We start from the raw sequence: 22206 nt of genomic DNA, 5'->3' as shown, positions 1-22206 counted from the left end.
TCCTGCTCTCTCTTCTTTTTTCCCCTCTGTTCTTTTCCTTGCCTTCTTTGTTACGCTGTTGCCTTTCCTCCTCATCTGCATCCTGTTTCTCTCTGTCTTTTAAAGAATTTATTTATCTATTATTATTTATTTATTTTACACCCCAACTACAGTTTTCCCTCCTTCTCCTCCTCCCAGTCCCTCTCTCCTCTGCTCGCTACACCCCCACCCCAATCCACTCCTCCTCAGTTTCTGTTCAGAAAAGTACAGGCCTCCCATGGATACCAACCAAATGTGTAAACTGCAGTAAGACTAAACTCCTCCCCTTGTATTAAGGCTGGGCAATGCTTTGAGGAATAGGGTCACAGAAGCCAGCAAAAGAGTCAAAGACAGCCTCTACTCCTAGTGTTAGAAGTCTCACAAGAAGACCAAACTACACCAATGTCACATCTATGCAGAGGGCCCTAGGTCAGTCCCACAAAGACTTCCTGGTTGTCGGTTCAGTCTCTGTGAGCTACTACAAGCCCAGGTTAGTTGATTCCCTGGGTTTTCTTTCATTGTCTGTCCTTGACCTGTCTGGCTTCTACAATCCTTCCTTCCTCTTGTTAGCAGAATTCTTTGAGCTTGGCCTAATGTTTGACTGTGGGTATCTCTATCTGTTTCCATCAGTTGCTGGATGAAGCCTCTCTGGTGATGATGTCGTCTAGTCTAGGCAGCATTCTATGAGTATAGCAGAATATTGTTAGGCATCATTGCATTGACTTTTTTTCTCCAGTTGTGTTTGGGTCTATCCTAGATCTCAGGGTCATCCAGGCTCTGGGTCCTCGTTCTCCAGGCAGTATCAGGGGTGGGCTCATTCTTGTGGCCTTTGTCTCAGGCTGAGCTGGTCACTGATTGGTCATTCCCACAATCTCAGCACCACCATTATTCCATTCCACCCCATCCAATAGGTCGAAGATTATGTGGCTGGGTTGGTTTCCCTCTCCCTCCACTTGAAGTCTTGCCTGGTCACAGGAGATGGCCAGTTCAAGTTATATATCTGCAACTGCTAGGAGTCTTAACTGGTGCCATCCTTGTAGATTCCTGGGAGTTTCCCTTGCACCAGGTTTCTACCTCACCCCAAAATGCTCCCACCCCCAGCTGTCTCTTTTAGTACTCTGGAGAGTATGTATATCTCTATTGTATTTCCATCTCTTTCTCTCCCTTCAGTTTGGAATGGGCCGTTCTATGGTAACAGTGACTGAGTTAGCACACAAGTAGTGGATACACAGAAATTCTAAATACTTTAATTTACCACCAAGTGCTGAAATCAAATGTTAAGAATTTACAAGTCTTAAATACAGAGTTACAGGAATATACCTTTAATATACCCTTGTATCCTTTAATATTCCATTTCTTCTCTAAGATTGCCATGCTCTGATTTATATATATGTGTTCTAGGAGAAAGACATCAATAGAAGAAGGACTAGGGAAAATGTGTGGGATTAGAACATAGAAACACAATAAAACATACTTTCTGGAACTATATTTGCCAGGATACTGCTGAGTGGCTCACATGTGGCCTTGGTATTCCAGAGTCAGAGAAGATAATGAGATGGAATAGAAGACCAAATTTACTTAAAAGTGACTCATAGGAATTTAGCTAAGCAGAACTGAGAAAGAAATTCAGTTAAACCTTGATGAAGTGGAGGATAGTGAGACAGAATTTCCTTTAACCCTAAACATGATAAGATGGTCCCAGCAATCCCATTCTATGACGATCTGTATAATTCCTCTCTGTGTGCAGCTCTGATATCATGGTCCAAGATGGCTGCTTTCACCATATTATTTGTAATCTAGCTAGTTAATGGAGAAAGGGCAGGTGAGCAAATTTCTGTTTTCTCTAAGGGTAGTAGCATCTGTGAGTCTTGCCTAGAAACCCTTAACCAGAAGTGTGTCACATAGTCATACCTAGCTAAGAAGGAAAGTCTCTTGGGAAGACTTATTTGCTAATTTATTTTACAACATTTTACTTAGAACATCCACAAAAATAAGTGAATGACAGCTGGGCAGGGGTGGTGCACATCTTTAGTTCCAGAACTTGGGAGGTAGAACAGACAGATCTCTATGAGTTCAAGGCCAGCCTTGTCTACAGAGTGAGTTTCAGGACAGCCAATGCTACATAGTGAAAGGTTGTTTCAAAAACCCAAAAATAAAAATAATGTATGCATGTGAAAAACCAGTGCCTTCTGTAAAAGATGCCACATACACTAACCAGTGAATGGCTTGATGAACCCAAGTCTGGTTCTCATACATGTTGGATTTCCTAAAATGTTCTCTCCACATATGTTCACCAAGGTCTTCACTCAGGGCCTAGGCTAAGTAAGTGGCAGAAATTATCAAGATACACATAAATTTTAGGATTTTAAATATAAGAATCTTTAGAAAATAAATGTTTTTCCTATATTATAGCCTTTTATTTTTATAATAAAAAAACAAACAAGCTTTTTTTCTTTTTTATAGGTCAGCTGATCTTTAGCAGGGCTTGATATCATCTCATGGTTTTGGTTTAGGGCTATCTTCACTATATATTTCCTCCTCCTTTTCCATAAAAAAATAAGTTAATGTAGTGTGTACAGAGAAGAGGAGGAATTTTGGAGTCCATTCTTTCCTTTTACTCATGTGGGTCTTTGAGACTGAAGTCAAGCAAAGCATCACCCTGAGCACTAACCATCTTTGCCAACTGAACCACTCTCTAACCCCACTTCCTTTTTCTCCATGGACCAGGGGCTGCTCTCTTCTTACAGTGTTACTGGAGATGAGGGGCAAGCAATTTAAAATGATTTGCCTCAATCTTCTCTTTTCTATTATTAGGCAAACCAAGAGTCAAACCATTGGGACAGGAAGAGGAGAGATTTTTCTGGTACAATTTCTAACATCCTATATCAGGTCAATATTTCCATAGTGTTTAAGGTAAAGGGAAATTTACTAAAATACAGCATTTATTTTTTTAGCTTCCTAACAAGTTAAAGGTGATTCCATGTTCCAGATTAGGGAAGAGGCTCGGTTCCAGAATCCCAAGTTCTTCTGTCATGTTACTCTGTGATTCTCTAGGGTTTTGTCCTACTTGGATGGTCAAAGCTGCCTTACCTGTTTGATGCTGTCTTCCAGTCAGTGAGAAGGAGGAAAGGAAGAAGATGGTGGCAAGTTCTTCTTAAAATTGTGACATCAGAAAATGATATATGTCACGTATGCTTGCATCCTAGTGTCTACAGCATCATTATGGAGCAGATTATTCAAACAGGGAAACTGTGAAATGAAGACTTTCATTGTGATGAACACAGCTAGACTTTCCTAATTCTTAGAGCATGGATATTCAGTGTCAATTAGCAGTCTATTCTTAGGATAATTTGATTGAATGTTAATAGTATCATTGGTGTGGGCATAAGCATGGATGTAAAAAGGAAATGGATGCCAGGAAAAAGAAATTCAGGCAAAGAGTCAAGATATATATTTTAGCTGAAAATTTAAAAACTTCTTAGATTGCTAGTTCTTAGTATATTTACTTTCATGATTATGTAGATGAAATGATTGTTGGTTTGCCATTGCAACAAGAAACAGTCATGAATTTCAAATCTCCTTATGGCAGCCTGTTTCCCTAAGCAACCCAGTTTATGTACAGATTAAATATAAGAACTTGATCAAATAAAAGGTTTGATTAAAATGACATAATAAGGCACTGCATGTTTGTAAAGATAAATCATAATTTTCTCCACATAATGTTTGCTACAGCATCTGAGTTGTGACCCAAGTTATTGGAAAATATTGTGTGTGCTTTTCCCTCTCTTGAGAGCTCAGGAACTCCATTTCAGAACTATTACTGAAGATCGAATTGATGTCAGCCAGGAAACTGTAATTTCCTGTCAGTTGGCCTTGAATTACTACATTGAGTTTTCAGGCAATAAACAAACTTAGCTGAAAGATACAAGCTTTCTTCCACTTATCATTAGTACCTAAGAATATGAATGTTTTATACTGTTCCATCTCCATTACACATACAATTATTGGCTCAGAATGATACTCAGACTTCCTTGCTTCCTTTTATCTTGAACTAATCAAGTCCAAACTTCCTGCTGAAGACAAGTGTATGCTGTTTTAAATGTGGGCTGCAGAGCCAATTTATGTGATAAAGTGGTAAAGAACCCACCATTTTCATGCTACAGAAATGAAGCCGAATAGCTCTGAAGCAAGGAACATAATGTTTCCTCTACTGTTTTTATTTCTCCCATGCATCACAAGAAGAAAGATAGGATTTTATGTAAACCCTGGGCTGTGAAGCATAATACAAGCCAGCTTTTTTGATATGTCTTTGAGTATTGGGTACACAAGAGGACAGCTTGTTTTGTTTTATGTAACTGGGTTGCTGCTTTCTGAAAGCTAACTCACCGAATTGTTCTGGGTTACTGTTGACTCTGGTTGCTAAGTTACCTTTGGTGCCACAAAAGCAACCCATCTCTGTAAGGTGGCATTTTTGAGAATCACAGCAAGGCAGGTTTATTTATAAGTAGCTGAATGAGTGCACAGATTTTGCAGAGTTCACCTGAGGGATCCAAACTCCTTGGCTGGAGAGGTGACCTGGAAACTCACCTTAGAAACAGGGAATTGGGGGAGAACATTGTACTTCATCCTCATAGAGTCTCTGAGGCATAATGGGCTATGGAGAAATGGTTTTAAAGAGATATTCCAAGGATCATGGCAAGAGGTTATGGTTGTGGTCCAGTGGGCTGATTGCATACAATTTGATTGTCAACAAAGATCCATGGGACATTTTTTCTTTAGCTGTGTCATGTCAATGTACTAAAGGATATTTATCATCACTGACACCAGTAAGTAATAGTAGTACTCACCAATGAATGGAGTGATTACATAGGCCCTCCATCTACTTCAGAATAATATATGTATATAGAGGTGTCATGCCCCTACAGAAAGATCACATGCCTAGCATTCTATTGTTGCTAGGTTTGTCTATTAAAATTACTTTCACATTTTCTGTCTCTTCACTATGTGTATGCCTATGTATGTGGTTGCATATTCCTGTGGCTACATGTGTATGGAGGGGTCACATGCATATGTGTCACACGTGGATGCCAGAGAACAACTTTACATAGAACTTCTCAGGGGTCCTCCACCTTTTTTAAAGAGTATCTCATCAGCCTTGAGCTCTTACCAAGGACGGTAGTTTGAATGGGAATCCCAGGATCTGCCCATCTATTTTTTTTTCTTTAAGCATGGAGATTCCAAGTCCTTTAATCATTGGACTCATAGCCCAGGCTTAAAAAATTTTTTGTTGTAAACTCTTTCAGGTGTTAATGAAACCAAATAAAACAATATATAATTCAGTGTATTCAGCAGTTAGCTTTGTCTTGCATCATTTTCCTTTACCCCCTAACCCTCATATCCTGATTTGAGTTTAATAAAATTTTAGAAATTTGTATGTTTTTACCATATTTGTAAGTATTGCTAAGTTGTAGCTAGTGTTTCATAAGTAGTGAAGTATATAAATACCTATTGAACACATGATCATATAGATCTTCATTCATCTTAATGCCATACAACATGCAAACAGATACATGCCACAATGTACTAATCTTAAATTTCTGATGATACAAATTAAGAATATTTCTAATATTTTACTAGCACCAAGGGAGGCATAATGCTTAGTCTTAGGCATCCCCTTCTAGTATGCACACTTCAGTTAACATGTCAAAAGATCTGCAAAAGTTCCTCTTTATTGAATTTTGCCAAATAACATATCCAAATGCTTCAGCTGATTCTACAGTAATCCACAACTTGGAAGAGTGATGTTTCCCTCGTTTTTTTTTTCTTTTTTTCTTTTTTTGGTATTTTGAGACAGGGTTTCTTTGTGTAGCTTTGCGCCTTTTCCTGGAACTCACTTGGTAGCCCAGGCCGGCCTTGAACTCACAGAGATCCACCTGGCTCTGCCTCCCGAGTGCTGGGATTAAAGGCGTGCGCCACCACTGCCCGGCTCCCCTCTTTCTCAACATTTGCTGTTTGCAACCTTTCAACTTTCATTACCTTCTGCTATGTAAGACATTAGTGTTCCAGAAATGCACTAGACATAGCAGTCCTCTCATTACCATTTAGCCATTCTTTTCTTAATTAGATTTTCTATTCATTTTCCAGATCAACCTCAGATTCCCCTGTCTTCCTTCCTCCCATCCCCCGGCCTTCCCCCCAACCCACCCCCCATTCCCATCTTCTCCAAGGAAAAGTCTCCCATGGGGAGTCAGCAGAACCTGGTACATTCAGTTGAGGCAGGTCCAAGGCCCTCCCAAAGAGAGCTTAGTGGAGTGTGAGGTTTGAGCTGGATCAGGAACAGAGTAGAAGAACAGGGAAGATATACCATGATAAATGAAGACACCATGGGAATCAGGAGAAGCAGAGTGCTACAGAGGTCCCCAGAAATTCACAAAGATAACTCCACCATAGACTGCCGGCAATGGCTGAGCTGACCTACACTTTGCCATTTAATGTGTGTGTTTGTCATTGTATAAATTAAATTAAATTCCATAATTATTCATCTTGTTTATATTTTACTGAGTCATCTTTATTTTTGTAAGAATTCTTTGGTATGTAAGCATTGAACACACACACACACACACACACACACACACACACACACATCCCTGTATACATTTACACACATGTATAGTTTCAATTTTTGTCTTTTTTGTATTCTGTATGACTGTAGTAAGTTTTATCAATTTTTTTTATTAGAGTTGAAATTTAATGTCTTTTTGGAAGTTTTTAAATCTTATCTTAAGACTTAATTTTTTAAGAGTTCTACACACATATGATTAAATATGAAAATAACCACCCTGGATTTCTTCCTCTAATTCCCAGGAGACCTCCCTAAATTTGCCATTCTCAAATTCATAACCTCTTATAATTAGAGCTGTCTGTATTTACATGGGTGTGGGCCATCCCTGGGAGCATGTGAAACCTATTAGTGACCACACCTTCCAAAAAGAATAATTCTGCCTTCCCCAGCATCTATCAACCCCCATAGCTCCTCATTTGGGAGGAGACCTTTCTGAGATCCTCCCTCATCCATGTTGAAATTTTGGCTGGCTTGATTTTTCTGTAGGTCTTGTCCAGATCACATCTGCTCTGAGTTCATGAGTGCAACAGTTATGTCATACCCAGAGGAAATCCTTTCGGACACCCCTCCCTAGCCTTCAGCTCTCACATTCTATCTCCCTTTCCATAATGCTGTCAGAATCTTTGGAAGAAGGTGATAAAGTTTTAAACACGTAGTCTCAGAAGTGTGACCAGGTATGCATATCTCTACCTGAGTGGTACCCCCTATAAGGAGAAGCTTCTCTGACCATGGTTGGGAGCATCCCTCATCTATGGCTATAAGGAGCAACACTTAGAAGACAGTTTGACAACATAACTGCTAAATAACAATGATAGATTTAATCCCAGAGCCAGTGACCTCACCAGCCATGGGCTCTTGAGTAAGTTTACAGTACAATGTATGAATTACCTCTGGTGGAGCAAGTCTCAGATCCAATCTGAAATCAGTTGCTCATGCTATAACCATTATAGCACCATTGTACCAGTGTGTACTTCTTACCTGTATGTTCTATATTGTAGCATGTAGTATCCAGCACTGGGGTAAGACTACTCATGTCTTTTCTTGCTGAGCTCTCAATGTATCATGTTCTGGCACTATCAAAACTAGCCAACAGGGAGGAAGTTTTATGGTTGGTTTGAAGAGGATTTCTTTATGGCCTATAGCCAAAGTATATGGTGTCTTTAGCAAGAACGTCTTATGCTACAGTTGGGGTGGATAACTAAGAACAATGACGATAGGCTGTGTTGTTTTAGAGACCTCTGGGGCTTTCCTGATGAGGATCTGGTGGGATGGTATGCTATGCCTGGCATGTCAAGTTTTAATAGCTTAGGTCCTCTGGGAGCAGCCTTGTCCACTCATGTAGTACCTCTGTTTGAACTCTTAGTTATGGCTTCTCTTTCTGTGCTAAACACTATGACCAAAAGCAATTTGGGAAAGAAAGGGTTTATTTCATATGATAATTCTATATTGCAGTCTATCATGGAAGGGCAGGAACCCAAGGCATGGTCATGGAATTGAAGCAGAAGCCATGGAGGAGTGATGCTTACTGGCTAGCTCATCATTTTGTTCAGTCTGCTTTCTTATTACATTAAAAAAAATATTTTTCCCAGCTCATCAAAGGTAGCCACTATCCTGATTTCTTTCACAAGCTTTTCAGCTTTATAGAAATGAATCATTCCGTGTGAGTTAATTTGGTTTGGAACATCAGTGTCTGGGAGATTTTTACATTGTGAAATAGATCTGTAGTTTGTTCATTTTTATCCATTTCAAACAAAAACTTTCACTTCAAAGTTGGACAAGGCAAATCAGCAGAAGGAAAAGAGCCCAAGGACAGGCACAAGAATCAGAGACCCACTCATTCACACATTCAAGAATCCCATAAAAATACTAAACTGAAAGCTGTAATATACATGCAGAGGGCCTGGCACAGACTAATGTTGGTCCTATTCTTGCTCTGTGTGTTTTGCTCAGTTGATTTAGAGGGACCTGTTCTCCTTGTGATCTTCACCCCCTTTGGCTCGTACACTCTTTCTGTCTTCTCTTCTTTGGGGTTCAGTGAGCTCTGAGTGGAGGGAGACATCCCTTTCAGAGCCAGCTGTGTGTTCCAAGGTCTCACTTTCTGAGTAATGTCTGGCTGTGGATCTCTTTATTTGTTCCCATTTACTGAAGGAGGAAGATTCTCTGATGATGCCGGTCTATGAGAATAGCAGAATATCATTAGAAGTCTTTTTATTGTTAGTTTTTTAAAGACCAGTAGTATTTGGCTTTACCCTAGATCTCTGGGATATCTAGGCTCTGATTCTTGGTTACCTCAGCCATCTTCGGTATAGTTTCCATCTTGTGGAGTGGGTCTTAAGTCAAATCAGACACTGACTGGTTATTCCCACAAGCTTTGTGCCACCATTGCCCCAGCATATTTTGTAGGCAGGACAGATTGCAGATGAAAGATTTTGTTGTTGGGTTGGTGTATACATTTCTCTTTTGTTAGCCTGCAGAGTACCTTCCCATTCCAAAGACGCTAGAATGTAGGGGAGAAGGTTCTATGTAGACACCAGCTAGATTTCTCCTTACTCAGTGAGTTACAGGGGTGTGGTCCTGGGAAATGGGGCCCTGCTGTCAGTTCGCAGAAAGCAACCTGGGTTGGGTGGTTTGGGGACTTTCATGGGACCCCTTTGGCCAACAATTCAATTGTATGTAACCCAGTCCTGGTATCAGAAGTTTCATTTGGTGACAAGAAATGGCCAGTTGGGACTTTAACTCCCCTGTTATTAGGAGACTTTATGAGGATTGCCTTAATAAACTTTTGGGAATTTCCACTACACTACGTTTCCTTATAGTAGCGCCAGAAATGTCCATCAGTTCCAGCTGTCTCTCCCCACATTCTCTTCCTCAATACTGTCATCCCTTCTCATCCCCACCTCATCCCTCTTAGCATCCTTTTGTAGCTTGTGGTTTTCTTTGTAGTTTTGAGGCCTTGTGGGTTTTTTCCACATTCTCTTTAGCATATCTGCTGTGGTTGTCATTGTTCAATTGTTTCATCAGAGAAGCCTTAGTGTTTTGTGAGATCTTTTCTAGAGCATTTGATATTTTTTAATGTTGCTGTAAATGTTGACCCTTTAAAATGGAAGAAAATTCCATTTTCTCAATGTTTGCTGATATTAGAAGGAAAAAGAAGGGATTTGGAAATGGTGACTTTGTAGCCAGGAGACAGTCTAAGCGCATTCATTAATCTTAGCAATTAGTCTGTGGGTTTAGCATGTATATGTAGATACTAAAACATTTGCAAATAAGTTTTAATTATTCCTTTCTGCTGCTTGGCCACCTTCCTTCATCTCCCTCTCCTCCTTCTTATTGTTATATTTCCTTGTCTTGCTGCCTAACTAGGACTTTAAGTCTAATGTTGAAGAGAATATTTGTTATGAGGTAAATGTGTGTTGTTCTTGATTAGATGAGCAGTTTTAAAAATATTTAACCAAGATGTGTGATGCCTGCTTTTGTATGAAAATGCTATTCTTGATAAAGATATGAAAATATCTCCCTCTATTATGTTTGCCTAGAAATCTTTGCTCATGAGTCACTGTTTAATTTATCAATTTATATTTCTACTCCATTAGACATGAGTGTGCCATTTTTCTTCTTTATTTCATTAATGTGGTAAATTACACTGATTCATTTAAAAACTTAAACCAATCTTTCATTCCTTGGATAATATAAATGTAGACATTATATATTATTCATTTTTTACACTGATGGATTCAATTTGCTCATGTGTATTTTAAGAATTTTTAATCAGTGACATTCGTTTGAAATTTTCTGGTAATAGTTACAGTTTGTAGCAAGTATATTTTAACCTGTTTCACCAAAGTGCTTTCATCATGAGTTCGTTCACTTAGGTAATTATGCCATTTATATCTTTAGGAGCCATCAAACAATGAACTCATTTAGTTAATTACCAATTCCATCAGTAGCATCCTTAAAATTACACATCACTCACTTTTCCTTTCCTTCAGTCAAGTCATAAGCCAGGTCAGGATGCTATTGTCTATTTCTTGGGTTGTTTTAATGATGTTAATCATAGATCTTGGTCATAGGTTTGGATCTTCAATCTCTATTTTTCCATATTGCTGATAAGGTGAAGCCCCTACTCCCTGCCTCCTTGTTTTGAAGTTCAGGGACAATTGCATTAAGGTTTAAAAGGAAAACTCCAAATCAAGCAAACCAAATCTCAGCAGCTGCCCAGAGGAAGGAGATGGAGAAGAGGAAGACAGAAAGCCATACCCTTTGAGTTGGGTGGGCATGGGGTCAGCCACATGGTTGACAAGCAGCCAAATGGTGTAGAGATGAGTTTTAGAGAGGAATGAAGCCCAGCGTGTTGTGAAAAGCATGCTTAGAGAAAACTTAGGAGAAAAGAGTGATTTTCTGAGTCATTCAGAGAAATGGGCAGGCTTGCAAAGCTCTGTAAGCTACTGCACTAAGAAGTAGGAATTCTCGTATAAGGAAAAGCACATTATTATTAAGTGAGGATGTCTCTGACTCTTTATATCACATGTGTAGGTGCTCACAGATGCCAAAGGGAGGCACTGAATACCCAAGAGATAGAACTACGAGTGGTTGTGAGCCACCCAACAAGGATTCTGGAAGAGCAGCAAGTGCTCCTATTTGTTAACCCATGTCTTCAGCTTCCCCTCCTACTTATGTATCATAACTAAAGGTGGATCTGCTTTCCTGAGTCTTGGTCCTTAGGCAATTGAGCAGCCCCAAATCCCAGTGGTTCTTCATTAGATGTTTTTCATATACTCAAACTGGCAGTGTTCTTGGTTACATCCAAGTCCTTGCTTCCCCTCACCCCCCCTTTTATTTGTCCCAGAAACACTTAAATAGTTTATAAAGTAAGATTCTTACATAGCAGAATAGAAGACATAAAAAACGAGCAAAGACCACCAGAAATATCAAGAGAGGAAACAATGCATGGGGAGATACACAGAACAGTTTAGAAGCTGATTTCAAAATTTCTCCACTGTATGATTTTTTTTTTTTTTTGATGCTTGAACTGGTGTGCACCCTAGGCTCTGGTGGTGAGTTCTCAAAGTCAGCCAGCCAGGCATAACTGGCCTGTGTACTTATAGACCAGTCAATAGTGAAATTTCATCCAAAGAAAGTAGCCAAGGTGGTCAAGAGGTTCTGAATGTGCTAGGATGAGTTAATTTGTTTAGAATTATACTTGAGCTATTATGTGAAATAGAAACTAAAAACATTGCATGCACATTTATTATGAGAAACATCAAAAGAACAGACATATAGAAAGGTGGACTTAGTCTCAAAGCTGGGAACATTGATCTAAAAAGACTGCTCTTCTAGAGGACTTGGGTTTGATTCCCAGCACCCATATGATAGCACACAGTTATCCAGTGCCCTCTCCTGGCCTCTGTGGGCACCAGGCACACAAATGGTGTAGAGACACACATGTAGGCAAAACATCCATATACACAGAACACAAAAATTAAAATTAAAGACTCTTAACTTCCTCTTTTTATAAAGAACTGTCTTAGAAAGTAAGTTTCCTATTGTTTAATGTATTCAGGCAGCAGCTAGTCAGTTGCCTAAATTGAGTTTAGGGGCTGGAGCAGTGATTTTAAAGTTTAATCGCTAAAGGCTGAAATGTAAGAACAGTGGTTGAGAAAGCACTTAAGTGAAGCCATTTTTGACAAGTTCAGAAAACTTTGAGAAGGTGGGTTCTAAATTAGTAGGACTGGAGATGTTTAAGATTATTATTCTAAATGAAGAATGATATATTTATACATCAAAATTACTTCTCAGTAAAAGTAATGGAATGACTGATACATGTAACAACATGGGTTAATCTCCAAAGCATGATGTTCAAAGAAAGATTCCCATTTACAAAACTCAATGTTTTGTCATGTCAAACATGCAAGTACCAGAAAATGCAAGCTTAAAGTGATTAACGTAGATCAATTGTTGTCTGGGATTGAGATAGAGCATGTGGACTGACTGGAAAACACTAGTGTTCTGTGTTTTGCTTATGATTAGGTTTACATGGATGCATTTATTTCTCAAACTCATTAAATGGATTAATTCTATTGGGTGTATATTACACTTTAACAAATTTGAGTATAAAAATATTGTTATTCAGTGATTTCATTATTTTGACTGGGTTTGGAGACCACTGAATTGTGTAATACTTTAAAAAAAATGGTCATATACATGGCATGCATGTGATGCACCAAAGCATCAGCCATACTTATTCATGTATCCTTGTGCACAATGTATGAAATATGAATTGACAAGAAAAACATCTAGGACAGAGAATGGGTTTTAAAGCTAAAGCAATTGGAATTAGGATTCTCGTTCTTTTAGTAATAATTAGATTTGTAAAAATGTACATTCATTTCTTCATCTTAAAGCAGAGGGATAACAAGCATCTTAATGATTCATTTTAAAGTTTAAATAAAATTGCTTTTGAAAAGTATGTGGCATAGTGCTTGGTCATTTTGCAATCTTTTCTAAAACTATTATTTGGTAGACTACATGAATATCACTTGTTGATTTCTATTTCAGTGTGATATAGGTCCCTGTTTAGTTTTTTAATGGGTGTCATAGTTATCATACAACAAAGAATAATGCTTTTAACTATTGTTATTCATGCTTTATTCAGTTATTATACATTATATATTAATATATAATAGTATATGTAATTGTAATATGAAATTTGATAATTTCAGACAAGAATTTATTTCATTAACAAAGCACTGAGAATTAACTGTTGTTTTTATTCTCTTATAGGTATATAGGAGCACTGTACTTTTGTATTAAAATGGAGAATTTTGAAGAAAGGAAGAGGTAGCAGTTGGCCATGATGTACCCGGATGAATAGTTCACTTAGGAGAAGTCAGCATTACAGATATGCTGTTTTGGAAGGTTCTGGAACTAATTTGCAAACTTCCCTTTTTTCATTCAATCCATGGATTTTTTGATCGTTCCTTGGAATAGATGAAGTTCAAAGCCAGAGTGTGATGGGACATGTGGCGTGCCAGTATTTTCCTACTTATTGCTTCTTGGATTAGTTTGCGGCCATTTTGAAGAGACTGAATTTTGTAGGGCAAGGACCTAATGTGATGGATTTATCTTCAGAAATGAACAGACATGGGAAGAATCCGGTGAGTCACAAGCTAGAAGACCAGAAGAAGGTAAGAGATATAAAACAAAACAAAACAACAAAACAAAACAAAACAACCCTTTGTTTCATCTGCTTTTATGCTTAGAGTGAATTTTTATCATTGTAAAATGAGATAAGGGAAAATGGCATGTTAGTTCATGGATATGAACCTGTTTTGTAGTACATGGTGCTGTGAATCTGGACTTTGTTGCCAGTTGGAGATTTTATTTCTAGGGTCCTCTAGACGATATAGATATATATTATATTCTACATATGCACACATCAATATTATAATAGTGTATCAAGTATTACTGTGTACTGTCTTCAATGCTAGTGACCAGTAACATGCTGCACTCACATCATGTGACCAGCTCTCATATATCAAGAGTAAAGCAACTTGGATAGAGTGGGATGAACTAAATTTCTGCTACAGAGAACACTTACCTTCTTGCTATGAGAAGGCCTAGGTTCATTTAAACTCCCATTTCTTATCCTTGGGGCAAGTCAACCTAGACTTTTACAATTCTCCCAGAAGTTGAGGCAAATATGAGCTTATATTGAACTATTCATGTGTTATGTCAAAACAACAGATAGACATATATCAAGAAGGGAGTGATGTTGACATTTTTGGAAGAGTGAGTTTGGAGACTGGAATAAGATGCTTGGAACCCTGAGGGGGTTACACTTAAATTCAATATCCTACCTTTGAAGAAACTTTTCCTTGTTCAGATATTGTGCTGTAGTGAGAACCATGTAAAGGGCACTTATAAGAAGGGTCAGAGATAATGTCTGGGAAAGAAGGCCCAGATAATAATAAATAAATTACCTTATGGAATGTTTTCATTGACTCTTACTATGATAGGACAAGTATGTGGGGACCCAGTGGCTAAGGGACATGAACAAGAATAATGAGACAAATGGAATGGAGTTTTTAAGTAGGTAAGGATCAAAGGGACATGCTTAAGATTTGCTTTTGCCAACTGATGGGAGCATATGCAGAGACCCATAGTCAAATATTGGCTGGCACTTGGGGAACCCTGCGGAAGAGGAGGGGGCAAGGGTTGTAGGAGTCTGAGGGGGTCAAGGAAAAGAACATAGCTCACAGAATCAACTAAGCAGGGCTCAAAAGGACTCAGACACTGAATCAAGAATCACAGAGCCTGCAAAGGTCTGACCTAGGTCCTCTGCACATATGTTATGGTTGTGTAGCTTGGTGTTCTTGTGGGACTCCTGACAGTGGGAGTGGGGGTGTCTCTTGACTCACCTGCTCTTGGGACCCCTTTCCTCCTCCTGGTTCCATGCTTCTGCCTTGATATGAGGGTTTGTACCTTGTCTTATTGTAACTTGTTATGCCATGTATGGTTGATATCCCTGGGAGGCCTGCTCTTTTTTGAAGGGAGGCATAGAAGGAGTGGATCTGGGAGAGAGCAGAGGGAGGCGGGACTGCATTGGGTGGAGGGTGGGGAAACTGCATTGGGAATGTAATGTATGAGAGAATTAGAAATAAAAAAGACCTGATCTTAGACATGTATCTTAGAAACTGTGTTTGTTTACTGGTCACTCTGCATTTCTCCAAAGACTCTAGTTCCTTGTTTTTCAGAGTTAAGAAGTTTAGCAAGCCTATGCTGCCTCAATTGCTGATTAATTTCTTTAGCTCTTTTGTTTACCCTTCCTAGGACAGAGGCACACCCATCCCTTAGCCATTAAAAGAGACAACAGTGGGCACCTCTATTCTTGGGGGTGATGGCTATTATGAGTCATTTATGGGTGTACTTGTAGGAAAGTCAATTTTAGAAAACATTAAGAACAGCAAAGTCCAGGATACTAGAACCACTTTTCACCTCCACATGCATGTAAATTTTGCATTTCTACACATGGGTGCATTTCTAACAATATTGTTAATTATAACTAGTTTATATTGAAGTATAGAACATTTTTTTCCTATTGTCCATAAGCTGCTAACTCAAAAGAGATGGTTGGTTTCCGTCGAAAGGCATGCTCTATAGTTTTTTTTTTGTTTCCTTTTTACTTGCCTGCTTTCTTTTCTTCATTTTGGTAGTGCCCAGAAGGATTGAGCCCAGGGCTACTTGTCGGCTAGTCAAGTGTTCTACTCCTGAGCTACAAGCATCTTAAGAATCCTGCAGGAAGGAGTCAGTTAATCATTTATCTTGTTTATACTTTTTAAAATGTCTTTAACACTGATGGCAATTTACCTACTGTTGTGTAGGCAAAGAGCAGGGAGCAGAGAATAAACACTTAATACTAGAAAAGCCTCACTTTGGCTAAACACCCCGATTTATTGACGGGAAAGAAAAGTACCTAGGAGAAAGCTGTTAATTCATTTCCTGCATTAGGAAATTTCTCCTAACATAAAAGGGATTGCAAGCCAGAGAACAAGATGAATTCTTAGAGAGTTCCTCACATTGCTTTCGTAGAAACTTTAAACAATAGTTTGTATCCATGTGCAGATTTCCCAGGCCAACTCACAAAAGACTCTTCAACTCATGAAATATGTACTGACCCTAATAGAGTTTAGAAAAAGCATAGAGAGGTCATAATTCTGTGGGAAAATTAGAAATACCAGCTTTGTGTTTAGGGATTACTGTGTTCCAAACTTGCAGGCTATTTTACTCTAGCCTTTTGGAGGCGAAGTGCAGGAGAGAGAACATTTTCAATGAATAGGAGGAAGAATGGAAAATGGGTTCTAATGACCCTGTGACTGCCCCATTGATTGGATATTTCAGAGAGACAATTGGTACATGAAACCTACAAATAAGTTAAAAAGTTGCATAGATGGATGAATAGTTAAATAGAGAAATGAATGATACATAGATAACTAGACAGACAATAGATGCACATGAGATAGGTAGGTAGAGAGAATAGACAGACAGATTCCAGGGCATTTAAAATTCAAATTTGTTAACTGTCAGCTGGAACATCTAGTGTCAATGACACTTTTGTGAGTTTGCATTATAGTGGGAAATGAAATGTATTATCATAAATCTTTGTAGACAAAGAACTGACCTCAGGTTTGCCATCATATAATTTCTAGCAGAGATGATAAAATTATGCTTGTAATTACTTGAAGTGTTTGCAGCCCTTCATGATGAATGAATTTCACAGGTCCAGTGTTCTACACTCTTGAAATAAAATGTGCACATCCTAGCTGTCACCTTCTGCAGAGGTGAATGTTTCACCAATATTTTTACACATGTATCTTATTTTCATAGACTTTATAGTGCATTAGATATTTAAAATAATATATTATAAACCAGAGTGCTCATAGGTACCCATTCCATCCACTATAGTTACTTTCTTGTTCAGTCTACAAACACCTTGCCTGATTTTAATTTTTTTAAAAAAAATATGTGGAATGTATGTTGTTAGTGCTCCATTTTTGTGTGGAAGCTGTTTCTTTTCTGAGTGTGTGAGTTTGCAAGCCATATATCAAGGTGATTAGATGAATGAGAGGAAAGAGGTTGTTTACAGCACTTCCTGTGATCTCAGGAACATGTTGCTTCCTTGCAGTTTATTAATACATTGTCTTCTCACAAAGATAAAAATCTGTGCTTACTGTCTTAGGTGTTCTGGTTCTCTAACAATAACCATCATTTCTGTGTGGCATGCCCCAACCTTAAAGTGGCACTGATACCCTTGCTCTTGGTGGATACTTTTCCTGGAATTTCATTTCCTGAATATTATAATCTTAGTAAACTAAATAAAACAAATGCAAAAATAATTATCAGTTAATCAAACGCATATAACCTTAAAAGTGAGGTTTTAGAAAATGTGTGATTTTGGGGGACTCTTTTAAGTAGTGCTTTCTGTGTTTGAACAGAAGGGGACATACCTAAGATTTAAAAGGACTCATGAACACAGTTTTATCAAAAGTAACCCTTTATTATGGATAAAGCAGCGGAGTGGATCTTTTCAGAATTAAGGAGAGTAAATCTAAGAAACAGGAATGGGCGGAGGAAAAACTGTGGTCGGTATGTATTGTGTGAGAGAAAAATAAGTAAATAAAAAGAATCTTAGAGAAATTAAAATTAGAACTAAGGGTGATTCATCAACCTGGGTCAGTGTTGGGCTGGTTAGAATTCAGGGCCTTCTTAATTATTCCTGTTTTAATCAGTAGAACGTAGCATTCATACTGAACCATTTTGGTCTGAATTTTGACCTTTAGCTTCTGGAATGTCCCAGATTGAAAAGTTACCAAGGCATTTCAAATCTCCCAAGTGCCCGTCATGAGATTCTGTATCTTTAAATTTTTACCTTTTCAGCCTTATTTGCATGTTGATGTTGGGGACGTTGGCAGATTGCTTTCCATTAATTTTTATTGCTCCATGGGATTGCTTCTGCAAAACCCATAGGACAATGAAAAACCAATAGGTACAAATGTCACTGGCATATAATTAGCTGTGACCTTGAACTGAAAAGCTGAGCTCAATAGATTTTACTGTCAGTATAACTGCAGTGGTTTGCATTTCAGACAACCCTAGGACACTAGTTCATGGCTCCATGAATATTTTATGTGCTCAATGAAAGCATTTATCATTGTCAATGATTTACTAGATAGTATTAAAATGGTAGAATTTTGCACTTTTCAGAATTATGGCAGTGGATGGCAATACATGCTTTGTGACCTGTTGCAGATGTTTTTTTGCTCTGTTGGCTCTCATCAGAAGGAGATTCAGACTATGCGCAGCTGGGTGGCAGTGGCACATGCCTTTAATCCCAGCATGCGGGAGGCAGAACCAGGTGGATCTCTGTGAGTTCGAGGTCAGCCTGGTCTACAGAGTGAGGTCCAGGACAGCGGAGCTGTTACACAAGATCCCTGTCTTGAAAAAAACAAAAAACAAAAAAAGAGACTATGTGCATATATACATATATACATATATTGTACACACACAGAGGATAGTTACATTTATGAAATGTTTAGAATTAATACTCTCTCAGATGTTACTTTACCAAATAAAGTATTTTATATGTGCTATTGGCAAATAATATTTCACACCTGCTGTGAGAAAGCTCAGAATAAGCCTCTATTACACAATGCCTTTGTAAATGGCAGCAATTATTTCAAAAGTAGTGTACCCTGAGTACAGTCAGAGTATTCAAAATGTAGAGAATATTTAAAGGAAGATATTATTATATTAATTGCTAGACAGAAAAATGTTAATTTGTAGAAAAAGCCTACAACTTTAAGGGTGGCCCCTGTGGTACTTTGGACTTAAAATGGAGTTTAGGCAGGTGATTAAATAAAGTAGCATTTGAAAATGGCACTGCATGTCTCATTAGTGTCTGTTCATGTAGAAATAATTTGTGCTTTCTCTTTCAATGGATCTGAAATAAAAGTCTGGTCCAGGAACAGATACCTGCCAATGGCTATGATTAGCCATTTAGACAATTCTAGTAAAACCAACCATCTGTGGTTGTCAATGCTTTACATAAAAACAATATTTTATGAATTTGAAGTTAGTCTAATTCTAATTTTCCTATTTATATTTTGATGCACTACTTTGTAAAAGTCTTAATTCATTTTTTTCCTCCCCATAAGAATGGTAAAATAATCCTTGCATCACCATAAGGGTAAAGAGATAGTATATTGGTTGGGATTATTCTCTGTAGTGCCATGAAGTGCTTGAAATTACGTGTGTTTGAAAGTGATTAAAATTTTGTCTTCTTGGGCTGGAGAGATGGCTCAGAGGTTAAGAGCACCAACTGCACTTCCTGAGGTCCTGAGTTCAATTCCCAGCAACCACATGGTGGCTCACAACCACCTGTAATGAGATCTGGTGCCCTCTTCTGTATACATAATAAATAAATAAATATTTTAAAAAAATTTTGTCTTCTTGAGAGACTATATGAAGATAAGTCACTAGAGAAGGCTTAGTGACAAATTCACTCTTCCTGGTTGTGGCCTTCCTGAGGGTGGTGGTATTCGTTAAACCCACCTGACTTTTAGTGGTGTGTGAGTTGTGTTAAAGGAACCTGGATGGAGGGTACATTGTATGAAACCTAACTTGCATCATTCAGAGACCATCCGAAGTGGAAGTGTGGATACTAATATAACCAGACTGTGGGGATTGGAAACACCATTGCTGATACCACTGTCTGAAACACAGTCTACATTCCAGTCAATCTGGAAGTTGGCTGTTGCACAGTCCCTTTACATGGAGTTCTGTTAGGATAAGTTAACGGGGACCCTGTCTCTAGGTCAAAACTGATTCTAGAAACTCTACTCAGTTCAGAATGTGGGTGGACCTTTTTAAATTAAGTTAAATTTTCTTTTACCATCCAACATCGAATCCTCAAATAGACTTCTGTAGATTTTGTGTCTATTTATTTTCCTTTTCATAACTGGCTCTATACTTGTTTGAAGTGTAAATAAACTTTGAAAAACAAAATATTGCAAATGGAGGAGAAAAATAGTAGACAAACATACTCCATAGTTCTATCTCTTGGTTCTCTAATATCCCATGTGTTTTATCCTGATAACTGGCTTTAAAAAAACAGACAATATAACGATCCTTTATATTTTCTTATAGACAGCCAATAGTATCATGCCTTAGATACCAGATACTTAACGCACATAACTTTTGAGCACTGAAAGTAGAATTATATGAAAGCAGGTATGAATATTGCTTTTCATTATTATCTTGATGATAATAAAATGATAACTGATATACAAGATTTAGTACATTTTAGATCGATTTTACTTTTAATTATTTGTGTGTCTATTTGTGTCTGTGTGTGTGGGTATATTCCCCCGAGTGTTGATTTTTACTTTTAATTATTTATGTGTCACATGTGCCTGTGCATGCATTGTTCACCTGAGTGTGGGTGACAGCAGGGGTCAGGAGATGGGTGTCAGACCCCTTGGATCTTGAGTTACAGGTGATTTTGAGCCACGTGATATGAATGCTGGGAGCTTAAACTGGATCCTTTGCAAGAACACTCTCAACCACTGAGCCTTCTCTCCAACCCCAAATAAGCCCAATTTAATTCCTATTTCTTTTCTTTTTTCTTAAATTTGAAATGTCTATGTTTATGCATATAAGTGTTTGGCCTGCATGTTCATACCTAGTGCCTGAGAAAGTCAGCAGAGAATGTTGAATCACCTAGATCTAAGTGGAATTATGGGTGGTTGTGGGTCACCATGTGAGTACCGAGAACAGAACCTTGGGTATCTGCTAGAACAACAGATGCTTTAGCCAGTGAGACATCTCTCTAGCCTCTCCTGTTTCTCCTTAAGTCTTTTCCTCCTGTCTTGATACTAACATGGGCAATATTCATGGCCATTACCATTGTATGAACTAATATCTAAGAATGAGTTTAAATTTTCTTTTATAAAATGTTGAGAAATGTGTACATACCACTAATGCCAAAATATGAAATAAAAAGCATACCTATGTTCTCTAAATATTCTGTACATATGCCATGTGATTTTATAAATTTATGCATATCACATATATTCAAAACTTTTAAAAACAAATGGTGTAGTACTTTGTGGTTTGTTTCAAGTGGCCTGTCTCATCATTGCATATTTTTCTTTTAGGCTGTGTTTTAGAGGGCCTGCGATTCTCTAGGTTTGACAAAAAAATATATACATATTCATTTGAACATTGCAGAATCACTTAAAAACAGTAGTTCTATGGTATCTCTCTATTTCTCTTGAGATCCTTGTGGGTTAGCCAGATGGTACTTTTCCAGATAGCTGGGCAGGGAGGCAGCCAAGTGCTTAAGAACCCAGGAATTGTAATTGTCCCATGGAAGATTTGAGTGTCAAGATCAGGAAAATAGATCTCTGCTCATCTGCAAGGGTCAAATGTTTGAAACTAATCAGAAAAATCAGAACATGATTTGGCATAAAACAGAGTGAGGAACGGGAACAAGAGTGTGAGCAGCAAAGAGGAGGGACATGTCAGAAGTGGGATTTGCTTCTATTGATGGCAGGCTGCCTGCTAAAGAGTGAGAAGAACAACAGGGCAGGGTAGACAGAAAGTTTGGAATATATTACTCAGAAAGTGGCCAAAAAAATCCCTCCATGACTGATGATATTCTGTGACTGTGCAGTTGGATAAGAATTACAAGAAATAGATGTAAAATTGTGTCACCTGGGCTGGAGAGGTACCTTAGCAGTTAAGAACACTTTCTTCTCTTTTAGAGGACAATAATTCAGTTCTTAGCACCAATGACAGGCATCTCACAATCACTTGTGACTCTAGATCCACATCTGGCTCCCTGTTTGACTCCTCACACACACAGGCACACATACACATTAATACATGAAAAAAAAATAATTCTTCAAAGTCATATCTGTCCTCACTCAGGTATGGATAATGAATTCTATTTGATTTGCATAGACTAAATGAAAAGAACAGTAGGAAACATTCAAAATCTTTGATTTGTA

General features: G+C 38.1%; 1 protein-coding gene across 1 annotated transcript in view; it reads left to right on the top strand.

Annotated features, from left to right (window-relative positions):
- The window catches only part of Nav3 (neuron navigator 3), a 762474-nt gene that overhangs the window by 219812 nt on the left and 520456 nt on the right, over positions 1-22206 (top strand). Inside the window, exon 2 of the mRNA XM_036169458.1 lies at positions 13421-13824. Within this exon, the coding sequence (XP_036025351.1) occupies positions 13753-13824 (72 nt within the window). The 5' untranslated portion in view covers positions 13421-13752. The remainder of the gene's footprint in view (positions 1-13420; positions 13825-22206) is intronic.

This window comes from Onychomys torridus, chromosome 20 (genome assembly GCF_903995425.1).
Source record: "Onychomys torridus chromosome 20, mOncTor1.1, whole genome shotgun sequence".
Lineage (NCBI taxonomy): Eukaryota > Metazoa > Chordata > Mammalia > Rodentia > Cricetidae > Onychomys > Onychomys torridus.
This window is presented reverse-complemented; position numbering and strand designations above follow the sequence as displayed.